At 39.3% G+C, this 20344-nt stretch overlaps 1 protein-coding gene across 1 annotated transcript; it reads right to left on the bottom strand.

The window, feature by feature from the left end:
- Positions 1-3007: 3007 nt before the first annotated feature.
- Positions 3008-20295, bottom strand: DDX43 (DEAD-box helicase 43). The gene is made up of 17 exons (XM_039248933.1): positions 19982-20295; positions 18231-18286; positions 16221-16347; positions 15059-15190; positions 12730-12811; positions 11718-11874; positions 11403-11521; positions 10859-10969; positions 10284-10425; positions 9426-9526; positions 8457-8544; positions 6953-7080; positions 6666-6775; positions 6206-6344; positions 5456-5543; positions 4519-4668; positions 3008-3060 (listed from the first exon to the last, which is right to left on the bottom strand). Exons 1-16 carry the CDS (start codon positions 20229-20231, stop codon positions 4555-4557), a joined length of 1944 nt encoding a protein of 647 aa, XP_039104864.1. The 5' UTR covers positions 20232-20295; the 3' UTR covers positions 3008-3060; positions 4519-4554.
- Between the last annotated feature and the right edge of the window lie 49 nt (positions 20296-20344).

Raw genomic sequence — 20344 nt, 5'->3', positions numbered from 1 at the left:
CATTGGCAGCCCACACAACATGGCAGGTGGCTTCCAAGCTCAAGGGAGGGAGAGACTCCAGCAAGAAGCTGTACTACAGTCATATTTAATGTAATTCCATATAACCATGTACATTCCATATCTTTTACCATTCCAGTTGGTTAGAAGCAAGCCACAGGTCCCACGCACACTCAAGGGATAGGGAATCCCTCAAGAGTGTTGTGTGTCAGTTTGGCCAACTATAAACATAGGGGCACAACAGTCCCCACAAGACGAGCCTTACCTGACACCAATTGCAGTTTCAGGAGATTCCCAAAAGCATTCTTAGGTTTGATAATTCACTGGGAAGATTCAGAAAACTCATTGAAGCAGCTACACTCTTAATGGTTGCAGTTTATTACAGGATAAATACACAGGTTAAAATTAGCCAAGGGAAAATCACTCAGCAGACTGAGCAGGATACCTAACACAGAGCTTCTATTCTCCTTTCCCTGTGGAGTCGTGGATGCATTCTTCTCTTGGCATCTGTGTATAACAATACACATGAAATACGGCCAACCAGGGAAGTTCCCTGAGCCAGTGTTTTATTGAAACTCAGTAGTTGACTCCCTACATGTTGAACCACTCTGGAGGTGAAGTATTATGATCCAAAGGCCCACCATAAATCACTTTGTTAGGCTTTCTGGGTTGTTCCAAGGGCTTAGTAATTATCTGCCAGAAGCCAATGAGTTAGGTTCATATCTTTATTAGCTAGATATACACCCCAGGAGGTTGAGTCCTGGAGTCACCCTAACAGCATACCCATCACAGGGTTGATTTCTCTTACAATGGGAAATCAGTGGATAATATCAAATTAGAAAAACCGAGAAAATGTAATATAAACAAGTTATTTAGATGAAGTGGTTGCATCTTGCCAATGGAAAATGAAGGAGAAAAAAGGTCTGAGGACTACTTTATTTTTTTTTAATATTTTTATTTATTTCTAGGAGAGAGAGAGAGACAGTGTGAGCAGGGGAGGGTCAGAGAGAGAGGGAGTCACAGACAAACAGGCTCCAGGCTCCGAGCTGGCAGTCAGCACAGGGCCCGACGCGGGGCTCGAACCCACGAACCGCAAGATCATGACCTAAGCGAAAGTCGGACGCTTAACCGACTAAGCCACCCAGGCGCCCCTGAGGACTACTTTTTAAAAATAAGTTATATGGTCTCCAACCTTCCCCATTGGCACCAGAATCAGTGCTGATTGAGATCAAAGTTAATATCAGAGAGGCAAACGTGCTTCAGAGGGGCTGCCCAGCACTCTGAGCCCAGGGCCCTGTCTCCTACTCAGTCTGAGCAGGGCCCAGCAGAAATTGGGCCCTGATCTCCAGGGCATCCCCCCTGAAATCTGGCCCAAGGGACCCCCTGTGGCTCTAGTGGAAAGCTGCTTCTGGTTTTTCTCTTGAGAATGAGCTGGGGAGGGGCAGAGAGGGTACATAGGATCTGAAGCTCTGTGTTGACAGCAGAGCCTGACCTGGGCTTTGAACTCATGAAACCATTAGATCATGACCTGAGCTAAGTCAGACACTTAACCCTGAGACACCCAGGTGCCAGGGTGTTTTTGAAAAAGATACTGTAGGGATCCCATCTGTCCACATTCCTTGAAAGAGCCCAAGGATTGCTTTCTCAGAGAAGGAAAACAAAACTTCTAGCAAGGAACCTGCTAGAGAGGACCTCTTTTTTTTAAGACATGCAGTATCCCTGGCACCCTGACCACCACTCCTGTGCTGTATGCCCTGAATGTGGAGAAGATCTGGACACTAGAAACTTGGAAATGTCTGATAGAGGTGATCTTCCAGCTAGCTGGAGACCCTTGGCTCTGCCCCCACCTCCACCCTAGGCCATTGTTCTGTATTGTCTTTGAGGGGCCGCTGGGTTGGGATCAGGAGATGTGGCCAGAGCCTCACCAGTGCCGTGTCCAAAGTTAACCAAAGTCTGCAGGGTCCCTATGAAGCCCTAGGCCCCAGACAACTCTCTCAAATCTCCCTGCCAGCTGTCAAAAGAGAAAAGATTGTCTTTCTGTGCTGCAATCTGGATTCTGACTTAGTCTATTGAGCTTCCTCTGGTAAACTTATGAAAATGTTCACATATACACAGAAGTAGAGGATAATATATCACCTTGCTTCCAACAAGATCATTTCACTCTTCTGGTTTCATCTGTGGTCACTGAGTTTGAAATTATACATTTTTCACTTCTAGACGTTTTATCTGGTTCTTATTCTCCTATGCTATGGCACTTTTTAAATATTTTTGAGAGAGGAGAGAACATGCAGAAGCAGGGGAGGAGAAGAGAGAGGGAGACACAGTCTGAAGCAGGCTCCAGGTCTAGGCTGTCAGCAGAGCCCAATGCGGCGCTGGAATTCATGATCTGTAAGATTGTGACCTGAGCTGAAGTCAGATGCTTAACCAACTGAGCCACCCAGGCTTCCCTTCAGGAAACTACTTTTGTATGATTGTGTAGTAAGAGGAGGTAAAGCCAAAGTCTTAATACAAGTAACTATCATGTACAGAACAAGAAAACTACTCAAATTATAAAGGGAAGTTGGGGAATGTGATTAGTCCAAGAATCTTCCATGGAAATGAATTTTTTGAGGACTTACTTTAGCCTATAGGCTGAAACAAGCGCTGTTGCATATCCTGGTCTCAAATTTTTACTCTTTCATTTAGAAGAAGGTAAAGTGTAATCATTTAAGAAAACAGAATTAAAGGGGTACTAAAAATGACAGATCACTTTCCCTTTATCTTTTTCACTGCCATGACATCTGAACAGACTTTGACTCTTTAAAGACTGACCTTAATAGAGCAGCACTTCAGGAGATAAAATGTACTTTTATTTTTAAAAAGATAAGTGGGAAACTAATGCTACATTCCTTAATAACCATGAAAAAAATTAAACTCAGAGTTTAAATGTTTGATTTTATTAAAGGTATAAAATACTGAATTCTATCTTATTTAACACTATTATTTTAGAATAAGTCATCTCTTCACACAACCAGTATGTTTGCAGTATTTCCACATATCTGAAAGTTTCTAAGGTCTTGAAATCTGAAAAAATAAGTAGAGAAAATCAAACTGCAATTCAAGCCTTTAAATTTTAATCTGTGATAAAATTCATAAACAAAACCTGCCAGGCTAACCATTTTAAATACAGTTTAAATACACTCGTTGTCTGAGAGCCACTCTGCAAACTTTTATCTTGCAAAACTAAGAATCTATAGCCATTAAATATCAAATTTTCCCCCTTTGACTGGTGCCTGAAAACCACTTTCTCTAGGAATTGACTACTCTTAGGTACCTAGGTTAAGTGGAATCACACAGTATTTGTCCTTGGCTGGCTTTTTTCACTTAGCATAATGTCCTCAAGGTTCACCTATGTTGTACCTATGTTGTCAGAATTTCCTTTTACCAATTAGCTTCTCTGTTCATGCCTGGATTGCCTTCACCTTTTGGCTATTATGAATAAAGGTGCTGTGAGCTTGGGTGGACAACCCTCTTAGGGACCCTGATTTTATTTCTTTTGGAGATTATAGCCAAAAGTCAGGAACTGCTATTTTGCAGTGGATGCACACCATTCCCACCAATAGCACACAAGGGTCCCAGTTTTACCCTTCCTTGTCAAAACTCATTTTGTGTATTTGATAGTAGCTATTCTACAATAGCCATCTGAATGTGTGTGCGGCAATCTCAGTGCAATTTTTATTTGCATTTCCACAGTGATTAATATGGCTGAGGATCTTTTCATGTTCGCTGTCCATTTGTGTATCTTTAGAGAAATGTGTATGGACGTCCTTTGCCCACTTCTTAATCAGGTTGTTTTGTTCAGTTTTAGTAGTTCTCTATATCTTATAAACACTAATATCTTCAGATATGATTTGCAAAAGAAAAGCTAGAGGTATTAATGTAAGCAAATGTAAATCAGAGACAAATACTATTTTACTCCTGTGGGATTTAAGAAAAAAACAAGAAGACAGACTTAGAGAACTGATGGTTATCTGAGGGGAGATGGTTATCTTAGGGGAGGTGATGGGAGAGATAGGTGAAATAAGTGATGAGCACCAGGTGGCTGTGTGTTCAAAATATCCTCCTACTGGACATATGAATTCATATGGCCCATACTGGACATTTAGGTTATTCTTCTACTACAAATATTGCAATAATGAATCTTATGTAGACATATTTATAAAATACATTCCTGAAGTAATTGCTGAGAAGGTATTATGTATTTGTAATTGATACATTATCAAGTTTCTCAGAGCTTCTTACAAATTTATATTTTGACCAACTCCATTATACTCTACATGAGATTTCTATACCACTTAAGATAATTTTTCAACTTTCAAATTAATACAACTCTAAATGAGATATATTTCCTAAATTTAGATAACAGGTAGTAATAAGCCTGTTATCTTTATTGTGCAAATGATTCTTCGAGATAATGCCAATTGCACTAAACACATAACAGCGTAGTTAAGGAAAACAGGCAGTTTGAAAGTTAAATTTTACCTTTTTTGTAAGTAAGCTGGTACTTTAACAAGGGCATTAGTAATAACACGTTTTGTATTTCCCTTGGGTCTTCCCCCATTTTTCTCTTTCTCTTCTCAGTCTATTTGCCTTATATCGTTCAGCCATTGCTCTAAGTTCATCTGGGATGCTCTGAAACATTAAATGCGTGTTACTAGGAATGAGATTTTTTCAGAGTAAAAGCTTTTCTTGGGTGCTTAAAAAAAACTGGAATACTTTGAGAGCTTGAGCAGGTAAAGGGTAGAGAGGAGACACAGAATTTAAAGCCGGCTCCAGGCTCTAAACTGTCAGCATAGAGCCCAACAAAGGGCTTGAACTCACAAACCATGAGATCATGACCTGAGCTGAAGTTGGATGCTTAACCAACTGATCCAACCAGGAGCCCTAAAGTAAAAGCTTTCACAGTTCGAGGGTTTGAGCCCCATGTTGGGTTCTCTGGCTTGTCAGCCCAGAGCCTGCTTCCAATCCTGTCCCCCACTCTCTGCCCCTCCCCTGCTTGCTCTCAGAGGTTAACATTAAAAAAACTATCATTTATCAAAAAATAAATGAATAAAACCAGACAGATCTTTAAAAACTACCATGACTATGCTACCATTGCCTGCTCGCACAGCCCTTCACAGTTGCTTGCCAGTCCATTAAGTGCCATAACTGGTGCCACTTTATGTTCTCTTAGCATTGGGCCTGAATGTTCCCTTGCTAGAATGTTTCCCTTCTCCGCCCCGTTGGCTTCTTCCCCAGTATGATCTCCACTGGTGCTCACTGCCGTTAGATCAGTTTCCCCAATTATAGGCTTTAGCCCTCTTAACATGTTTAATATCTGTTCTCACCTGACAAGCACTCTAACGACTGGCACTTCGAATACATGAAGTTATTTGAACACTAGAAAAGTGATAAAGAGTTCTGAGTTTTTGATTCTCACCTGGCGTGTTCTTTCTAGAATATTAATTAACTCGCCAGCAATACTCCAATCATTTCTTGTGATGAGAGTAATGGACGTTCCAGTTTTCCTATAAAAGGGAGGGGGAGCTCATGTAATTCATTTTAATTTGTACTCATGATTCAGTTAGCAAAATAAAATAGCAAAACCTCAACTTTTCCACAAGCCCAAATATGTATTATGCCTTAAAAGTTAGCATTCCAACAGCAATTTTGGAATCTCAATAGTCTGGAGCTGTTTTGTTTTATTTTAGAGAGGAAGAATGTGCATGTAAATGGGGGAGAGGCAGAGAGGAGAGAGAGAATCTCAGGCAGGCTTCATGCTCAGTGTGACCTGGTATCATGACCTGAGCTGAAACCCAGCATCAGATGCTCAACTGACTGAGCCACCCAGACACCCCGGTTTCAACCATATTTGCAGGGTATTTGTGAGTGGTGCTCTCACTGGGGAAACAGATCCTCTTCCACAAGGACAGTAGAGCAACCACTGGGTGTAGTTCAGTGTGACCCTACAGATATGAAGCAAAGAGTAGAATAAGAAACAGCTGCAGCTAATCAAGGGGGGCTCCTGGTTGAATATGAAATAGGCCAATTGGACAGGAATAAAGTAGCAAAGCAACTGACCTAGACAATTTACAGGCAAATTACAGGCAAGACCAAAAATAACATTTTTCTAGCTAAGAATCACTTGTGGAGTAATAGTTGGCTTCTTTCATACGTAGATTGACCTTACCCTGCTCTTCCAGTCCGGCCTACTCTATGTACGTATTCTTCAATGTTCCGGGGGAAGTCGTAATTATAAACGTGTGTGATGTCATGAATATCAAGACCTCGAGATCCTAGATCTGTGGCGATCAGTATTCTTACTTTACCTAAAGAGTAAAACCAAAAGAATATATGTTCTTGCATAAGCCAACCCAAGACACATCACCAAAGTGTATTCTCCCCTAATATCTAATTGGGTGAACCATTATTACTTTTAATATTAAAACACTTAGAAGACAGTGAAAATGGGAAAGGGATTTACAGTCTTTTTTAAAAACTGCTGGCAAGTTACAACACAATACACATAATTGTTCGGCCTTACTGCAAATTATTACCTTTGCAATAATTTAAATTATTAGTTTAAATATTAGTTCTTACAATTTGGATAGCTCTGAAAATCTGACTAAAATATTCCTGAGTGTGCATACCTGTTTTAAAGTTTTCTAATGCTTTTTCCCTATCTTTTTGTTCTCTGTTGCCATGTAGGGACTCCACTGATATATGTTGCAGAATCAGGTCACTCGTTAAGTGATCGGCACTGAAAAAGATGAAGTCGGTGATCTTACGTGCTTATTCTAATACCATTATCAATTCACTACTTTGACTACTAGCAGACAACAAAAATTATAAGACATATATACCCTATTTGAAATTACTATACAAATAGGGCTATTGCTAAACATGTTTGATGATTCAATGATATAAAAATACTTACACAGCTTTTCTGCTAACAAAGACGATGACTTTCTCTTTCTGAGACATGCTTTCTATAAAATCTTGTATATGAGATCGCTTTTCTTCTTCTGTGGTGACAATTATGTTTTGTTTCACTGTACTTACAGCCTAAAGGAGTCAAATACCAATACATCAAAATGGATAGGCAGACACAATACACATCTATTGCTATCACTGGTTAAGTTTTAATAAACTGCTAAGGGGGAAAAAAGGCAGATCCTCTCAAAATGACCTGTTTCTACCCAAAGATTTATTATTGTTCGGCCTTGTGCTTCATACTGATTCAACCAAGCCAGAGTTGGAAATTTGAATACTTGGCAGTTAGTTGAGCAATTAGTTACCATTGTTGGAAAATAAGCAGAGGGCGGGCTCATGTTATTAATAACGGAGGATGATCAGTTTAGGACCAGAGTTTCCATTCAGAATATTCTGACACTTTAATGCAAAATCTAAAAATATCAGATACAATTTAACCCAGAGATAAAATAGATTTTAATCTTTTAATGAAAGGAATGCCATATCTACCCAAACTTTTCATGCATTCTAATGAAATGAGCATTGACAATGACCTGTCACTAATGTTTGTGATTAAAAGATCAATTTTTATTTTTTTAATGTGTTTTATTTTTGAGACAGAGCATTGACAGGGATGGGGCAGAAAGCGGGGGGGCGGGAGGGGATGACACAGCATCTGAAGCAGGCTCCAGGCTCTGAGCTGTCAGCACAGCTGAACCATGAACTGAGATCATGATCTGAACTGAAGTTGGATGCTCAACCAACAGCCACCCAGGTGCCCCAAAAGATCAATTTTTCAATAGTGATTAACTGAAGTCAACTTCAATTAAGTGGAAGGCCGTAGAAATTTTATACAGGAGATAAAATGGGGTTGCCTGGGTGGCTCAGTCGGCTGGGCTGCTGACTTCGGCTCAAGTCATGATCTCTGGGTTCATGGGATCCAGACCCTCGTCAGGCTCTGGGCTCTGTTCTGACAGCCAGCTTAGAACCTGGAGCCTGTCAGAATCTGTGTCTCCCTCTCTCTGACCCTCCCCTGCTCATACTTTCTCTCAGAAATAATACATTAGAAAAAAAATTTTTAAAAGAGACATAATGGAAATTTTTATGGATTGTATAGGTACTGATATCTGAACGTACTGATCCATTGTAACTTCACCAAAACAGACACACATTCACATGTTGACCTTGTTCAGATTCTGATTTTAACAATATTAATAAAAAATGAGATATCAGGGAAATAGGAAAGGAATGGATATTTGAGCGTATTAAGGGATTAAAACTTTAGATGTGAGATAAAAGTATTGTATGTTAAAATTAGTCTTCAATGTATACTGAAGTTTTAATCAGTGAATCACACAGCTAAGATTTTCTCTAGTTAGGGAGCAGACAGAGTAGACATGCCAAAACACAAATTATAATCCTCATAATTAAAAAATATTTTTGGTAATAGTAATAAAAAACAAGCTTACAACTAGGTCCAAAGTACCAACGTAAACAATCATAGGATCTTTCAAATAAGACTCTGCAAGTCGACGGACAGCATATGGCCACGTTGCACTGAATATATGAAACATTAAAATATTATGAAACAAAAAGTATTGTTTCCCTAAGAATGCTATGAATCAGATTACCCATGGAAGACAAACTGAGTACTTTTAAATAAGGAGGATTTTTATAGAATGTATACTTCACAAAAGATCACTCAACTAGAATGAAGCTACTAGATGAAACTTTTAAATAAGTTGAATAAACAGGTTTACAAACTAAAAGTGATGGAGACCTATGCCTTAATTTCTAAGGTAAAATGAACTCAAGGGTTAGATTAGTTTTCTCTTGCCCGCCCCCCCACAAAAAAACAGTATTTTGTCAGCATATTGTCAGCAGTCAAAAAACCAAGTGCATATGCAAAATAAAAGCATTAAGTGTACTGAATGGACATCAAAATTCAAATGTTTCTTCATCCATACATAATCACCTTTTGTACTTTCAACAGTAATTTTAACAAGGGAACTGTTAGTAACAAATGAGTAGGTTTAATATATTCCCAATTATATACTATTCTTTTTAATGTTTGTTAATGGCACAAAGTTTACATAAGTCATAAGAAAATCAGGCTCATTTAAATGACATTGGTTTTCAGTTTTATCTTGGCAAAAAACTATTCAGTAATAAGGACAGGGGACTGTTTTCAAATGTGAGGCCCTCAATCTCCCCTCCATGAGTTCCCTGTATGTTTTCATACCTGTAACATACCTTTAACTTAGGAAATCTAATAGCTCATCATTATCCTAAGTTGAATTGCTATACAAAGTGATGACATGTCTTTCACCAAAGCATCGCAGATAATTTCATGCAATTCTCAAATACTGTAGAGAATTAAGAATGGAGTCTAGTCCAGTGATTTCTATTCTGGAACTAGCAATTCAGCATGTACCTACCTGGTCATAATTGTCTGCCTGTCTGGGCGCACGTCTAATAAAATCTTCATTATCTGGGGCTCAAACCCCATATCTAACATCTTGTCAGCTTCGTCTAACACCTGCATTAAAAAATGATTTTGGCTACATTAGATATGGGAGGTAACTTATCTATCCTCTCCATTAACATACTAAAATAAAGTAATTCTTTCTCTTAAGCCACTAGTTTTTAGAATGCCCATTTATTTTGAGAAAGACAGTGGGAATGGAGGAGAGTCCCACACAGGATCCCTCTCACCAGTAAGGTGAGATCATGACCTGAGCCAAAATAGAGAGTGGAAAGAGTCTGATCCTTAACTGAGACACCCAGGCACCCCTTAAGCCACTATTTTAATTTCTTCAGTACAAGTAGGTGCGGATCTGCAGTTATAACACAGATTGACATTTTTTAAGCAGTCTGAGCTGTTTCTTGATCTAATGAAAAAAATGTTAACTGTCTAAATAAAATATCTACATGGATTTCAACTTTCTTCTGTACCTGACATTTTCCAACATTTATAAAATTCAAAGTTTTTTTTTAAATAGAATTCTTAATAATCATTAAGGTATTAGAGGTAATGGAACATATTCCTAGGATTTAAAACCATTACAGGGGCAACTGGGTGGTTCAGTTAAGCATAGACCTTTGGTTCAAGCCCTGCATCGGGCTCTGTGCTAGCAGGGAAGCCTGCTTGGGATTCTCTTCCCCTCTCCACTCGTGCTCTCTGCCTCTCTCAAACTTAACAAAATCATTACAAAATGAATAGTATTCTTAAAGTCTGTTTTAGTTAAGAATTCTGTTCTTCCTCCGAGTATCCCAACCCCTCACTCCATGATTACCAAGTAAGTAATGCTTCTCAGGTCGACAAAGTTATTCATCTGTAGATCATTTAGTCTTCCAGGAGTTGCAATGATAATATCGACTCCTTTTTTCAGTGCCTGTATTTGATCATTTCTATCTCCTCCACCATATATACAAACACTTAAAAAAGAAGAGGTACATGTTTAGGCAAGGAATGTCCCATTACAATGCAAAATCCCAACCAAAACATTGTGTACAAAATAAAACCAAAGGTATGTAAATCAGAAAGTGAAAGATACCTTCTGGGTAGTATTTGTCCCTTTTCTATGACTATCCACACCCACTAGCCCTCAGTGATATACCCTAAAGAATCATATTTGTATCACTTTTACTTGATGTCACTGCCTGATCTTTGATTTAGAGTGGGGTAATGCCTGACCCATACTGAGCCAATCAGATTCTCTAAATGTGTAAAAAATGGGGACAATGAACAATAAACTACCTGTAAAAAAAAAAAAGATGACTTGCTATAAAAAAGGAAAAAAAGGGGACAATGTATAAAGCTACGAATTATTCAAATGCTGATACAAAAATAGACAATGAAATGACATACCTTTTAAGGCCTTTATATGAATACTTAGAACATTCCTTTTGAACTTGAAGAGCCAATTCCCTAGTGGGTGTAAGGACTAACATCCCCGGTCTGTTCCTTTTTTCTTTAATTCTTTGGAGAAAAAACAATTATTAACATACCTGTCTCAGTTACATACGGTACATTCTTTCACTGCTTTCAGAGTTTGTAGCAATGAATGTCAGAAGTCATATTCACCACAAAATGTGGACTATAGAAAAATGGCATACCACAATGCCCAAGGGCCCAGATACCAGCCTTCATTTAATATGGCCAATGCCTTCCTGTGTCAAACATTCTTTCACAAATTGCATTGGACATGATAATTTAAACATTTCCAGTATTTCGCTATTTAAGACTACTTACAAATACTTTGTCAGCTTATACTCTACGGAGCACAGTATAAGTGCTTTACCCTGAGGCTAAGCATACTTTGACCAATGCAACAGAGAAACTTTAATTGCATTTTTGATATCCATTATCTCTTAAGCCCCTATGAAGAGAACTGAGCTGTAGAAATTCTTACACTGGTTGCAAATCCAGATGGATGAATCCAGGCATTAAATATGACAATGTCTTCCCAGTTCCAGTCTGAGATACTCCTATAAGATCTATTCCTTGCAGCACTATTGGCCAGGACTGTGACTAAAACAGAAATATTAAAAATGCATCTGTTAGTCAAATGCTCCCCACTCCCTGGCCCAAACTTCTTTCAACCTTTTTGCTGGGCCCTAGTCGTACAGGGGATGCTCAAGGGATAGTTACTCTCTGGCAACTTTAACTTCTAATAAGACATTGTTTGGGGGGAAAGATCAGTAAACTATTAGAATCAAAAGGATACCTGGATAGGTGTCGGCTTCCTGAATCCTGCCTTTTTAATGTTGTCCATGACATCTGGGTAATGTTTAAAGGCCTCCTCAAAAGTACATGTAGGATTTGGTATCTGACGCTTCTGATCATTTTTCAAGTCATCACACATTATATTATAATTTTCTTTCCTTTAAGGAAGAAATAGAGTATTAGTGGCTTTGGTCAGTTTATTCCCAAACAGAAATCTTTCCCAGCATTAGTTCATCCTATCTAGAAATTCAACTGCAACTCTTAAACTACAGAAAAACAAATAGAAGTGAGCCCATCTTTTTCTTACCAGATATAGTTAACAGGAAAAAAGATACATCATGTGGGCCAATGAGATTTCATGGAAAGGTGAAGAACAGAGCCTGAAAATCACATACTTTGTGATTTAAATCAGAGTTGGCAAACAAGGCTCTCCAATGTCCATATACATTTCCTTAATTTATCCTTAACAATCCTGTCAATGGGAATTACTCTCATTTGATAAGTGATCACTTGTCGATCTGAGTCTGAGTCCTATCACAATCCTAGAATAACTGTTCTTTCTGCTCTCCCCTAACATCTTAGCTTTGTAACAAGACTGAGAGAAATCATGTTGCTCTTAGGAACCTTTAATTCCAAATAAGCACCTGAACAGATGCTGATAGTCATATGCCAACTTATGATTTACCAGTTGTAGAGATAATTCTCTAAAACTGCTGTTCAACACAGTAGGCACTAACCACACATGAGTCTTAAATTTTTAAGTTAAAAACTCAGCTCTTCAATTATACTAGCCATGTTTTAAAAATTCAATAGCTATGTAAACAGTAACTACTGTTTTGGACTGTCTTTTTTCAGTCTTTGCAGAAAGGTTTCTTGGATAGCAATTGTCAAATAGTTCATGTAGGATGTAACTAAATTTGTGTGAATACCAGAAGTATAGTCTTCATATCCAGTAATATCAAATGTTTGCCTAATGAGTTAATAAAAATACTTAAATGAATAAAACTACTCACCTCCAAATAGCCACTTGCTCTTGTGTCATTGAACTTGTTGTTTCTGACTCTATGTAAAAGTTTTTCTTAATTGCAGGTAAATCTGGAACAAAGATGAACATTAAAACTTTGATAAATCAGGATTTATATTTCGTTCAAATTTATTCAATGTAACAGAAATCAAACTAAAACATTAAATTCACCTTACAGTTTTAGACCATTCTTTGCCAGTCAGGCTTAGTCTAGTCTCTTAAGAGATCTCCTGTTCTGGTTTGTCTTTCAATTACATTTTTCATCTGAGAAAGAGAGGCTAATAAAGTTTAAGAGAAAGAATGCTTTACAAGACAATCATGCCAACTGATGAATTTTCTCCAACACAGTAGTCTGATTTTCTTTTCTTTGAAGGTCCATTTTTGTTTACATAGAGTATTTCATATTCCACTTTGAGGCTATGTTTTCTTTCTTCTATGCCTAGCATACTTCCTCCACAAACTTAAATCTTTTCTGGACCCCCATCCTAGATCTCCCTACCACATACTCCTCAGGGTGGCACTGGTAACTTAACATGCAGATAGACTGACCACTGAAATAATCATCGTAAATATTTCACTATTAGTGCATCAGCTTTTTAATTTAGAGAGAGCATAAGTGGGGGAGAGTAGGAGAGGGGGAGAATCTTAAGCAGGCTCCACTCAGTGCTGAGCCCATCACACATTTTAGATGATGTTGTATTGCTGCCTTGTGATAGCCAAAATTAGTGTCTGAATTTAGACTGATATTTAGTGGATATGATATGAAACATACTCCACATAATTCCAAGTGAGAATCTCATTTAAAATTAAAGCAAATAAAAGACCCTAACCTCTTCAAGAACTGTATGGTTTTTTTTTTTCTTATTAAATATTTTTCCCTTTTTATTTTGCTCTTGTCAGCCAGGACACTCCAGAATCAATTTTTCCTCAACCACATCCAACAATGTTAACCCCTTACTGTTGTCATGTTCATTGCCTTCATTTTCTCCTTGGGCCTGGTTCTTTATTAAACTCTTGCTACCTCAAATAAGTTACCTCAAATAAGACAGAAGTTTAATTTTTAAAGTTTACTTTTTTCTGAAGAGAACTCAAATGGAGAAGGGACAGACAGACAGGGAGACAGAATCTGAAACAGGCTCCAAGCTGAGCTGTCCATGCAGAGCCGGATGTGGGCCTCAATCCAACTGAGCCATGAGATCATGACCTGAGCCAAAGACAAATGCTTAACCGACTGAGCCACCCAGGCTCCCCCATTAAGTTTAATATTTTAATTTCCCATTTATAGCACTGATTACAGCATAGAAAACACAAATTTTGCTCCAGGGACTAATAGCAACATTTAATATCTTATTATCATTTTTCATATTGATTTCATTACTGGAAATAAGACCCATTGTAAGAGAATGAAACCCTCAAGAGGATGCTGCCCACTGCCCCCACTTTCTCCATCTGATCTACCCAAACGGAATCCACTCTAACCAATTGCTACCACTGGGGAGGCTGGGGGAGGGATCCACCATTATTTCTCCATAGAATTTTGATTATAGGCTGGAGTTATTCCACCTGCACTTTTCTGTACAACTAATTCTAAGTCTTAAATATATATCATCTTTTTAATATATATGATCTTCTGCTTTTCCTACTTCCAGCCCTTTCTACTGCTCTCTCACTCTTCCTCTGCTGGTAGTAGCCATGTGCCCCTGGTTTCCCCTCCCCCTTGTATGTGGGGAAGAAGGATTTGGAGCAGTTACCCTTCTTTCCCTCTTGCTGATGGGCAGATTCAGCAAGAGCATCCATATCCTTACTGTGTTTGGAGTGGGTTTGATTCTGTGTGAGGCAGGTCCTAGGGGCAAGGGAAGGGAAAAGCAGTTCTTCCCTCAGCTGGCTGTCATCAAGCTGCAGGCCCCCCTCATCCCAACTCACAGCTGAGACAGAAACCACATTACCGTGACAGCCTCCAACCTATTGCCAACCTTCCCCTTCAATCACCCTGACCTCTGGTGCTCTTAGCCTTGTTCTGACCATTATCAGTATGAGTATTTGGGTGCAAGTAAAGGGAGGTGGGGGGTGGGAGGGGATGGAACCAACTTTCTGTAATTTATATTGTATGTTTTCTTCAATATGTAACCAATCAGTAGCTTGTCAATATACTCAGCCAATTGATTAAAAAAACAAAAACAAAAACAAAAACAAAAATAAATAAAAACAAAAAACCAAAAACAAAACAGCAAAAAACAAAAAAACCCTCAAGGTTAAAAAACCCAAAACACCAAGAGGTACACCAACACTAAATGAACTTGTTAGGATACAGCACTAACCTTCCCACTTTTTCTTTTTCCATTTCAAAGCATCTTCTCGAATCTGATCCCAATCAATCAATGGCTGATTCTCTGTACTATTACCCTCTGTCCTTAAATCTCTTCCAACAGAAGGTTGGAATGCAACAATATCTGTTAAAATATTTATCAAATTAGTTTAAACAAATCCTAATTGTATAAATTACCCCACTTTACTGTTGTGTTTAAAAAAACAGACAATAGGGGCTCCTGGGTGGCTCAGTTGGCTCAGTCATAATCTCACAGTTGGGTTGGTGAATTTAAGTCCTACCTTGGGCTCTGGGCTATCAGCATGGGTTTCTCTCTCTGCCCTTAGCTGGCTCATGCACACCCTCTCAGAATACAATAAACTTTAATACATACATACATACATACATACATACCAGAAAATAATGCTTAAGATACAAAAAGCGGGTTTTAGGACTATAATACTATAATTTGTATTGTTTTTTCAGTTGCCAGATTTACAAAATGTAAAATTTAAATTAGTATGAAAGCCTGGTGTTTGCTAATAAACCACATATTAATCTTTACACTAATCATGTGGCCATTGTCACCCTAGGTTAATGAATCTTAAAGGCCTCCCAGAGTTTCCTAAGTAAGGGGTAATGCTGCCACCAACTTCAGATGCAGTTTTACTTTCCTATTTCTCGAAATGGCTCAATAATGGCTTTTTCTCTAGTCCGATTTCTGAGATTTTTAGGTAAACTGTCTAACACAGGGCTTAAACTCATGATCCCAAGATCAAGAGTCAGATGCTCTACCAACTGAGTTACCCATGTGACTGAGATTTAAATGCCAAATAACTAGGCAGTTTTCAAAGTTGGTCACATTCTAGGGAAGAGAACATAGTATCAGAAGGCCAGGACTAATGCTTCTACCATTAATAGTGAGTGCATTTAATGGTTATTTTGTTTTTTCTCACTTATCTGTTCTTAAAAATAAAACTGCTAAGCTTGACCATAGAAATTGTTTTGAGGAAAATATGTATTCTGGCATTTCGAAGGAAAAAATCCATAACAGAAAAGATTTAATGACAGCAATCAAGCTTTGTTATCAGGAAAGGCATCAACTATAATGCCCTGTAACAATGAATGCAGTCTTTAAATTTCTAACAAGGATGTACTAGACAAAAATTACTTACCAATTTTGGGTTTGGGATTGTAATTTTCTTGTTGTTTAACAACATTATCTATTGCTGTTTTGGCCTTGGCCTTCATTCCCCTGGTACCAAATATTCTGACCTCCGCTTCTGGATAACCTTTTATTATCTAGAAGCAGGAGAAAAATAGGTGAGACTCAATGTAGGTGAGACTGAAGTCTTAACCATGCCCTCCTCCAAAGAAAAAGAAAAACTCAAATTCAAACAGTATAAAAGTTAAGTAAATCTAGTATTGCTATCAATGTCTAAGTTCTAAATGGAAGTGATTCTTCATTCTACAAATCTACCCTGAGATTTACCTCCTGGTTGGATGAAAAGGAAAAGGATAATCTAAATTTAAAAAATAATGTGACAGGGACACCCATGTGGCTCAGTTGGTTAAGGTCTAGGATTCTTGATTTCAGTTCCCTGTCATGATCTCATGGTTCACCAAGCCCCTCACTGAGCTCTGAACCTGAGAGCAAGAGCATGTTTGGGATTCTCAAAATAAATTTAAAAAATATTTTTAAGACAGAGAGACAGAACATGAGCAGGGGAGGAGCAGAGGGGGAGACATAGAATCTGAAACAGGCTCCAGGCTCTGAGCTGCCAGCACAGAACCAGATGTGGGGCTCGAACCCACAAACAGCGAGATCATGACCTGAGTCGAAGTCGGACACTTAACCAAATGTGCCACCCAGGCACCTCTCAAAATAAACATCAAATAGTCACATCCTTAACTTATGCATAATCCCAAACATCATGGATTCAATAGTATCTCAAAATTGCTACAACAAATGCTATCTTAGGCTGGTGATTTCAAAAAAGTTTATCATTTGCACTATTTACACACAACTCTGTAAGTTCTTATGTTTGAGAGGGAATGTGTGCAGGGGAGAGACAAGAGAGTGAGACAGAGAATCTCAAGAAGGCTCCTCAAGGTCAGTGCAGAGCTGGATGCAAGGGTCAATTCCATAAACCATGAGATCATGACCTTGAGCAAAAACCAAGTCAGATGGTTAGGGAAGCCTAGGTGGCTCAGTTGGTTAAGTGTCCAACTTAAGCTCAGGTCATGATCTCAGTCATTTGAGTTCAAGCCCCATGTTGGGCTCTGTGGGGACAGCTCAGAGCTGGGAACCTGCTTTGGATTCTGTCTTTCTCTTCCTGTGAAGAAAAAGCTTAAAACAAATCAGATGGTTAGCCTACTGAGCCACCCAGCCTCTTGTATAAGTTCTTGAAATGAGGCTGAAATGAATGCAGAGAAGATGGGGAGAAACCCTCACAGAATGGGGAAGCAGGTCTTAGACCTCCCTGATGAGCAGGAGTTAGATCAGTTAAGATTGGAGAGTGTCAGGAGCCCAGCTGTAAGTACTCAAGGAGTTCGGGGAGGGAGTTGAAGGCAAAGGAGGCTAGAGGTTAAAGGAGCCAGATCAAGTGGACCAAGCTAAGGAGTCTGGACTCCTTAAGAGCCTGAGATACTATGAAAAGTTCTTATGCGGGAAAAGAAAAAATTATGAACACAATTTGTGTTGCTCTGGTCACAGTAGAGCCCAGTGAGAGGGGGATAAGACTAGAAGTTGGGTGGACAATTAGAGGATAATGCCCCAAATGATGGGATTCCCCTTGAGAAACACAGGGAGTAGAAAGGACTCAGTGACAGACTGTTGCATGATGGGAGGGAAATAATCTGAGATTTCTGTCTTGGAAACTGGGTGAATGATGTTGCTGAGACTGGGAACATAGGTGCAGGTCAGGGTTTGAGGGGATGGAGTCCAGGAGGCACAGGATGAATATTCTCCTGAGATCTCAACTGTCAGGAAATTCTCTCAAGATTTTTACTTCCAGGAGTCACAAAATCTAGACTGGAAATGGACCACAGTATGGGACCATTCCTGGAAAAGAATGGTAGCCTGAGGCTTTGACAGTTTTTCTAAACCACAGCATGTTAATAACTAAACAGAAATCATAGTTAGAAATGAACTATGCTCTTTGAGGATTTAATAGACCACTTACCTGTATTTTTGTGTTCGTTATACTCTGTATCTCTTGTATTTTTGACCCACCACGACCTGTTTTCAATAGAATATTTTGAGAGTTAATCAAAGCCACAACCGGGTATCACGCTTATGAGAATGGGTATCAAAAACATGGGAGACAAGTTGGTGAGAATGTGGAGTCAAGGGAAGCTAGTGCACTGTTGGTGGGAATGTAAATTGGTGCAGGTATGGAGGTTCCTAAAAATACTAAAAATAGAACTACCCTATGCAATTCCGCTCATGGATGTGTGTCCAAAGGATACAATTTCAAAGATCCTTCCATTTTCATTATAGCATTATTGCATTATTCACAATAGTCATGATGAGATTAAAACAACCTAAATGACTATCAACAGGTTACTGGATGAAGAAAAATATGCTATAGGGGTGCCTGGGTGGCTTAGTCAGTTGAGTGAGTTCAGCTCAGGTCCTGATCTCAAGGTTAGTGGAATCGAGCCCCGCACTGGGCTCTGTGCTGACAGCTCAGAGCCTGGAGGCTGTTTCAGATTCTGTCTCCCTCTCTGCCCCTCTCCCACTTGTGCTGTCTGTCTGTCTCTCAAAAGTAAACACTAAAACAATTTTTGAGATTTAAAAATTTTTTAAAATTAAAGATATAGTATAAACATATTAAAAGTTGTCAGCCTTCAAAAAGTAATCCTTTTTTGACACCATGATTGAACCTTGACAAGATTAGGCTAAATGAAACAAGCCAATCATAAAAAGCAAATACAGCATAACATTCCTTGAGGTACCTAATGTAATCAGGCATAGAAACAAAGATGGGATTTGCCAGGGATGGGAAAAAGGGAAAATGGTCATTTTCAATGGGTAGTTTCATCCAAGATGAAAATATTCCAGGGATCTATCACACAACATTGCTTTTACAGCACTGTACTGCACTCAAATTTAAGCTTAAATATGGGCTCCAGAACCAACATTAAGGGGGTGCTCTCTAACACAGGTTCTGCACTATCACAGGAGCTCAGGAAGTGTTCAGTGCATATTTTTTAGTGCAAAACTAGGGGCTCTCATTTATGGAGCATCACTCTTCAGATCTTTTAGTCTGAGTCTCCTTGAGGGAACAATGAATCTCTACCTGGTCTATCAATCATCTCTATTTAATAGTAGCCTGCAAAATGCTGCTGTTTTCCAAAACAGGTTTAGAAAAGGGTAAAACAAAGTATTAGTTCTCATAGCTAATAGACAAATTGCTCGAATTTGTCCTCAGTCTTAATGGCCACAAATGGGACAAGTCTCCATTCCTATAGTTTCTAAATGTTTTTCCATAGTGAATTTCTAAGACTCAAGGTATACTAAGGAAAAAGATCCTGGTTTTGAGCAAAACTCAAGTAAAATAAACTGCATGCAAGATATGACTAATGTTCTGAACCCTAATAGCCTACACCTTTAATGGCTCTACATAGTGCTCAAAGAAACAGATTGGACTCAGCACTCCTTTGTTGTCCATTTTGGGTTAAGCTGTGAAAAGGCCTGACCTTTCATTCCAAACATTTGATAAATCTAGTTTGGTCTCCCAAAGTATCATCTCCACAAAATTTCTAAAAGTGCAGTAAATTACATAATCCTAGCATCAGATGCTATTAGAAATACAGATAAAGACCTTAATCTCATTAGATGACAGCTGAATAGAAGCTGCGAGTAGGGTGGGGAGGCCCTGGCCCTGGCCCCGGGCCCGGCCCCGCCCCGTTTATCCAATCTTTCACTTACCGATCACAGCGCCGACCCACACGGACTTTAGCCCAAAGCAGAGCGGCGGTTCGCGGGCACCAGCCGCCCCTGCCTGCGGGAGCCCAGATGGATACCTCCAGCCGCTTCCTCCGCCGCTCTTAGGCACCCCCTGACCTCTTCGGTTTGGATCCTCCGTCGGCCTTCTTTCTGGAGCCCGGGACACTGACGAGCTTCGTCGGGACGCAACGACCCACGAGGAGGCGTTGGCGTTTGCTTCTTGCCGCGACATAGTTTTTTGACGATCTAGTGCGTCCGACGTCGATCCTGGTGAGGTCTGCCGCACACCTCTGTGCCGTAGTGATACTCTGCAGGGGTAGCCACGCAGCCGCTACTTAAGAAGCC

This window comes from Hyaena hyaena, unplaced genomic scaffold (assembly GCF_003009895.1).
Source record: "Hyaena hyaena isolate Hyena2069 unplaced genomic scaffold, ASM300989v1 scaffold_322, whole genome shotgun sequence".
NCBI lineage: Eukaryota > Metazoa > Chordata > Mammalia > Carnivora > Hyaenidae > Hyaena > Hyaena hyaena.
This window is presented reverse-complemented; position numbering and strand designations above follow the sequence as displayed.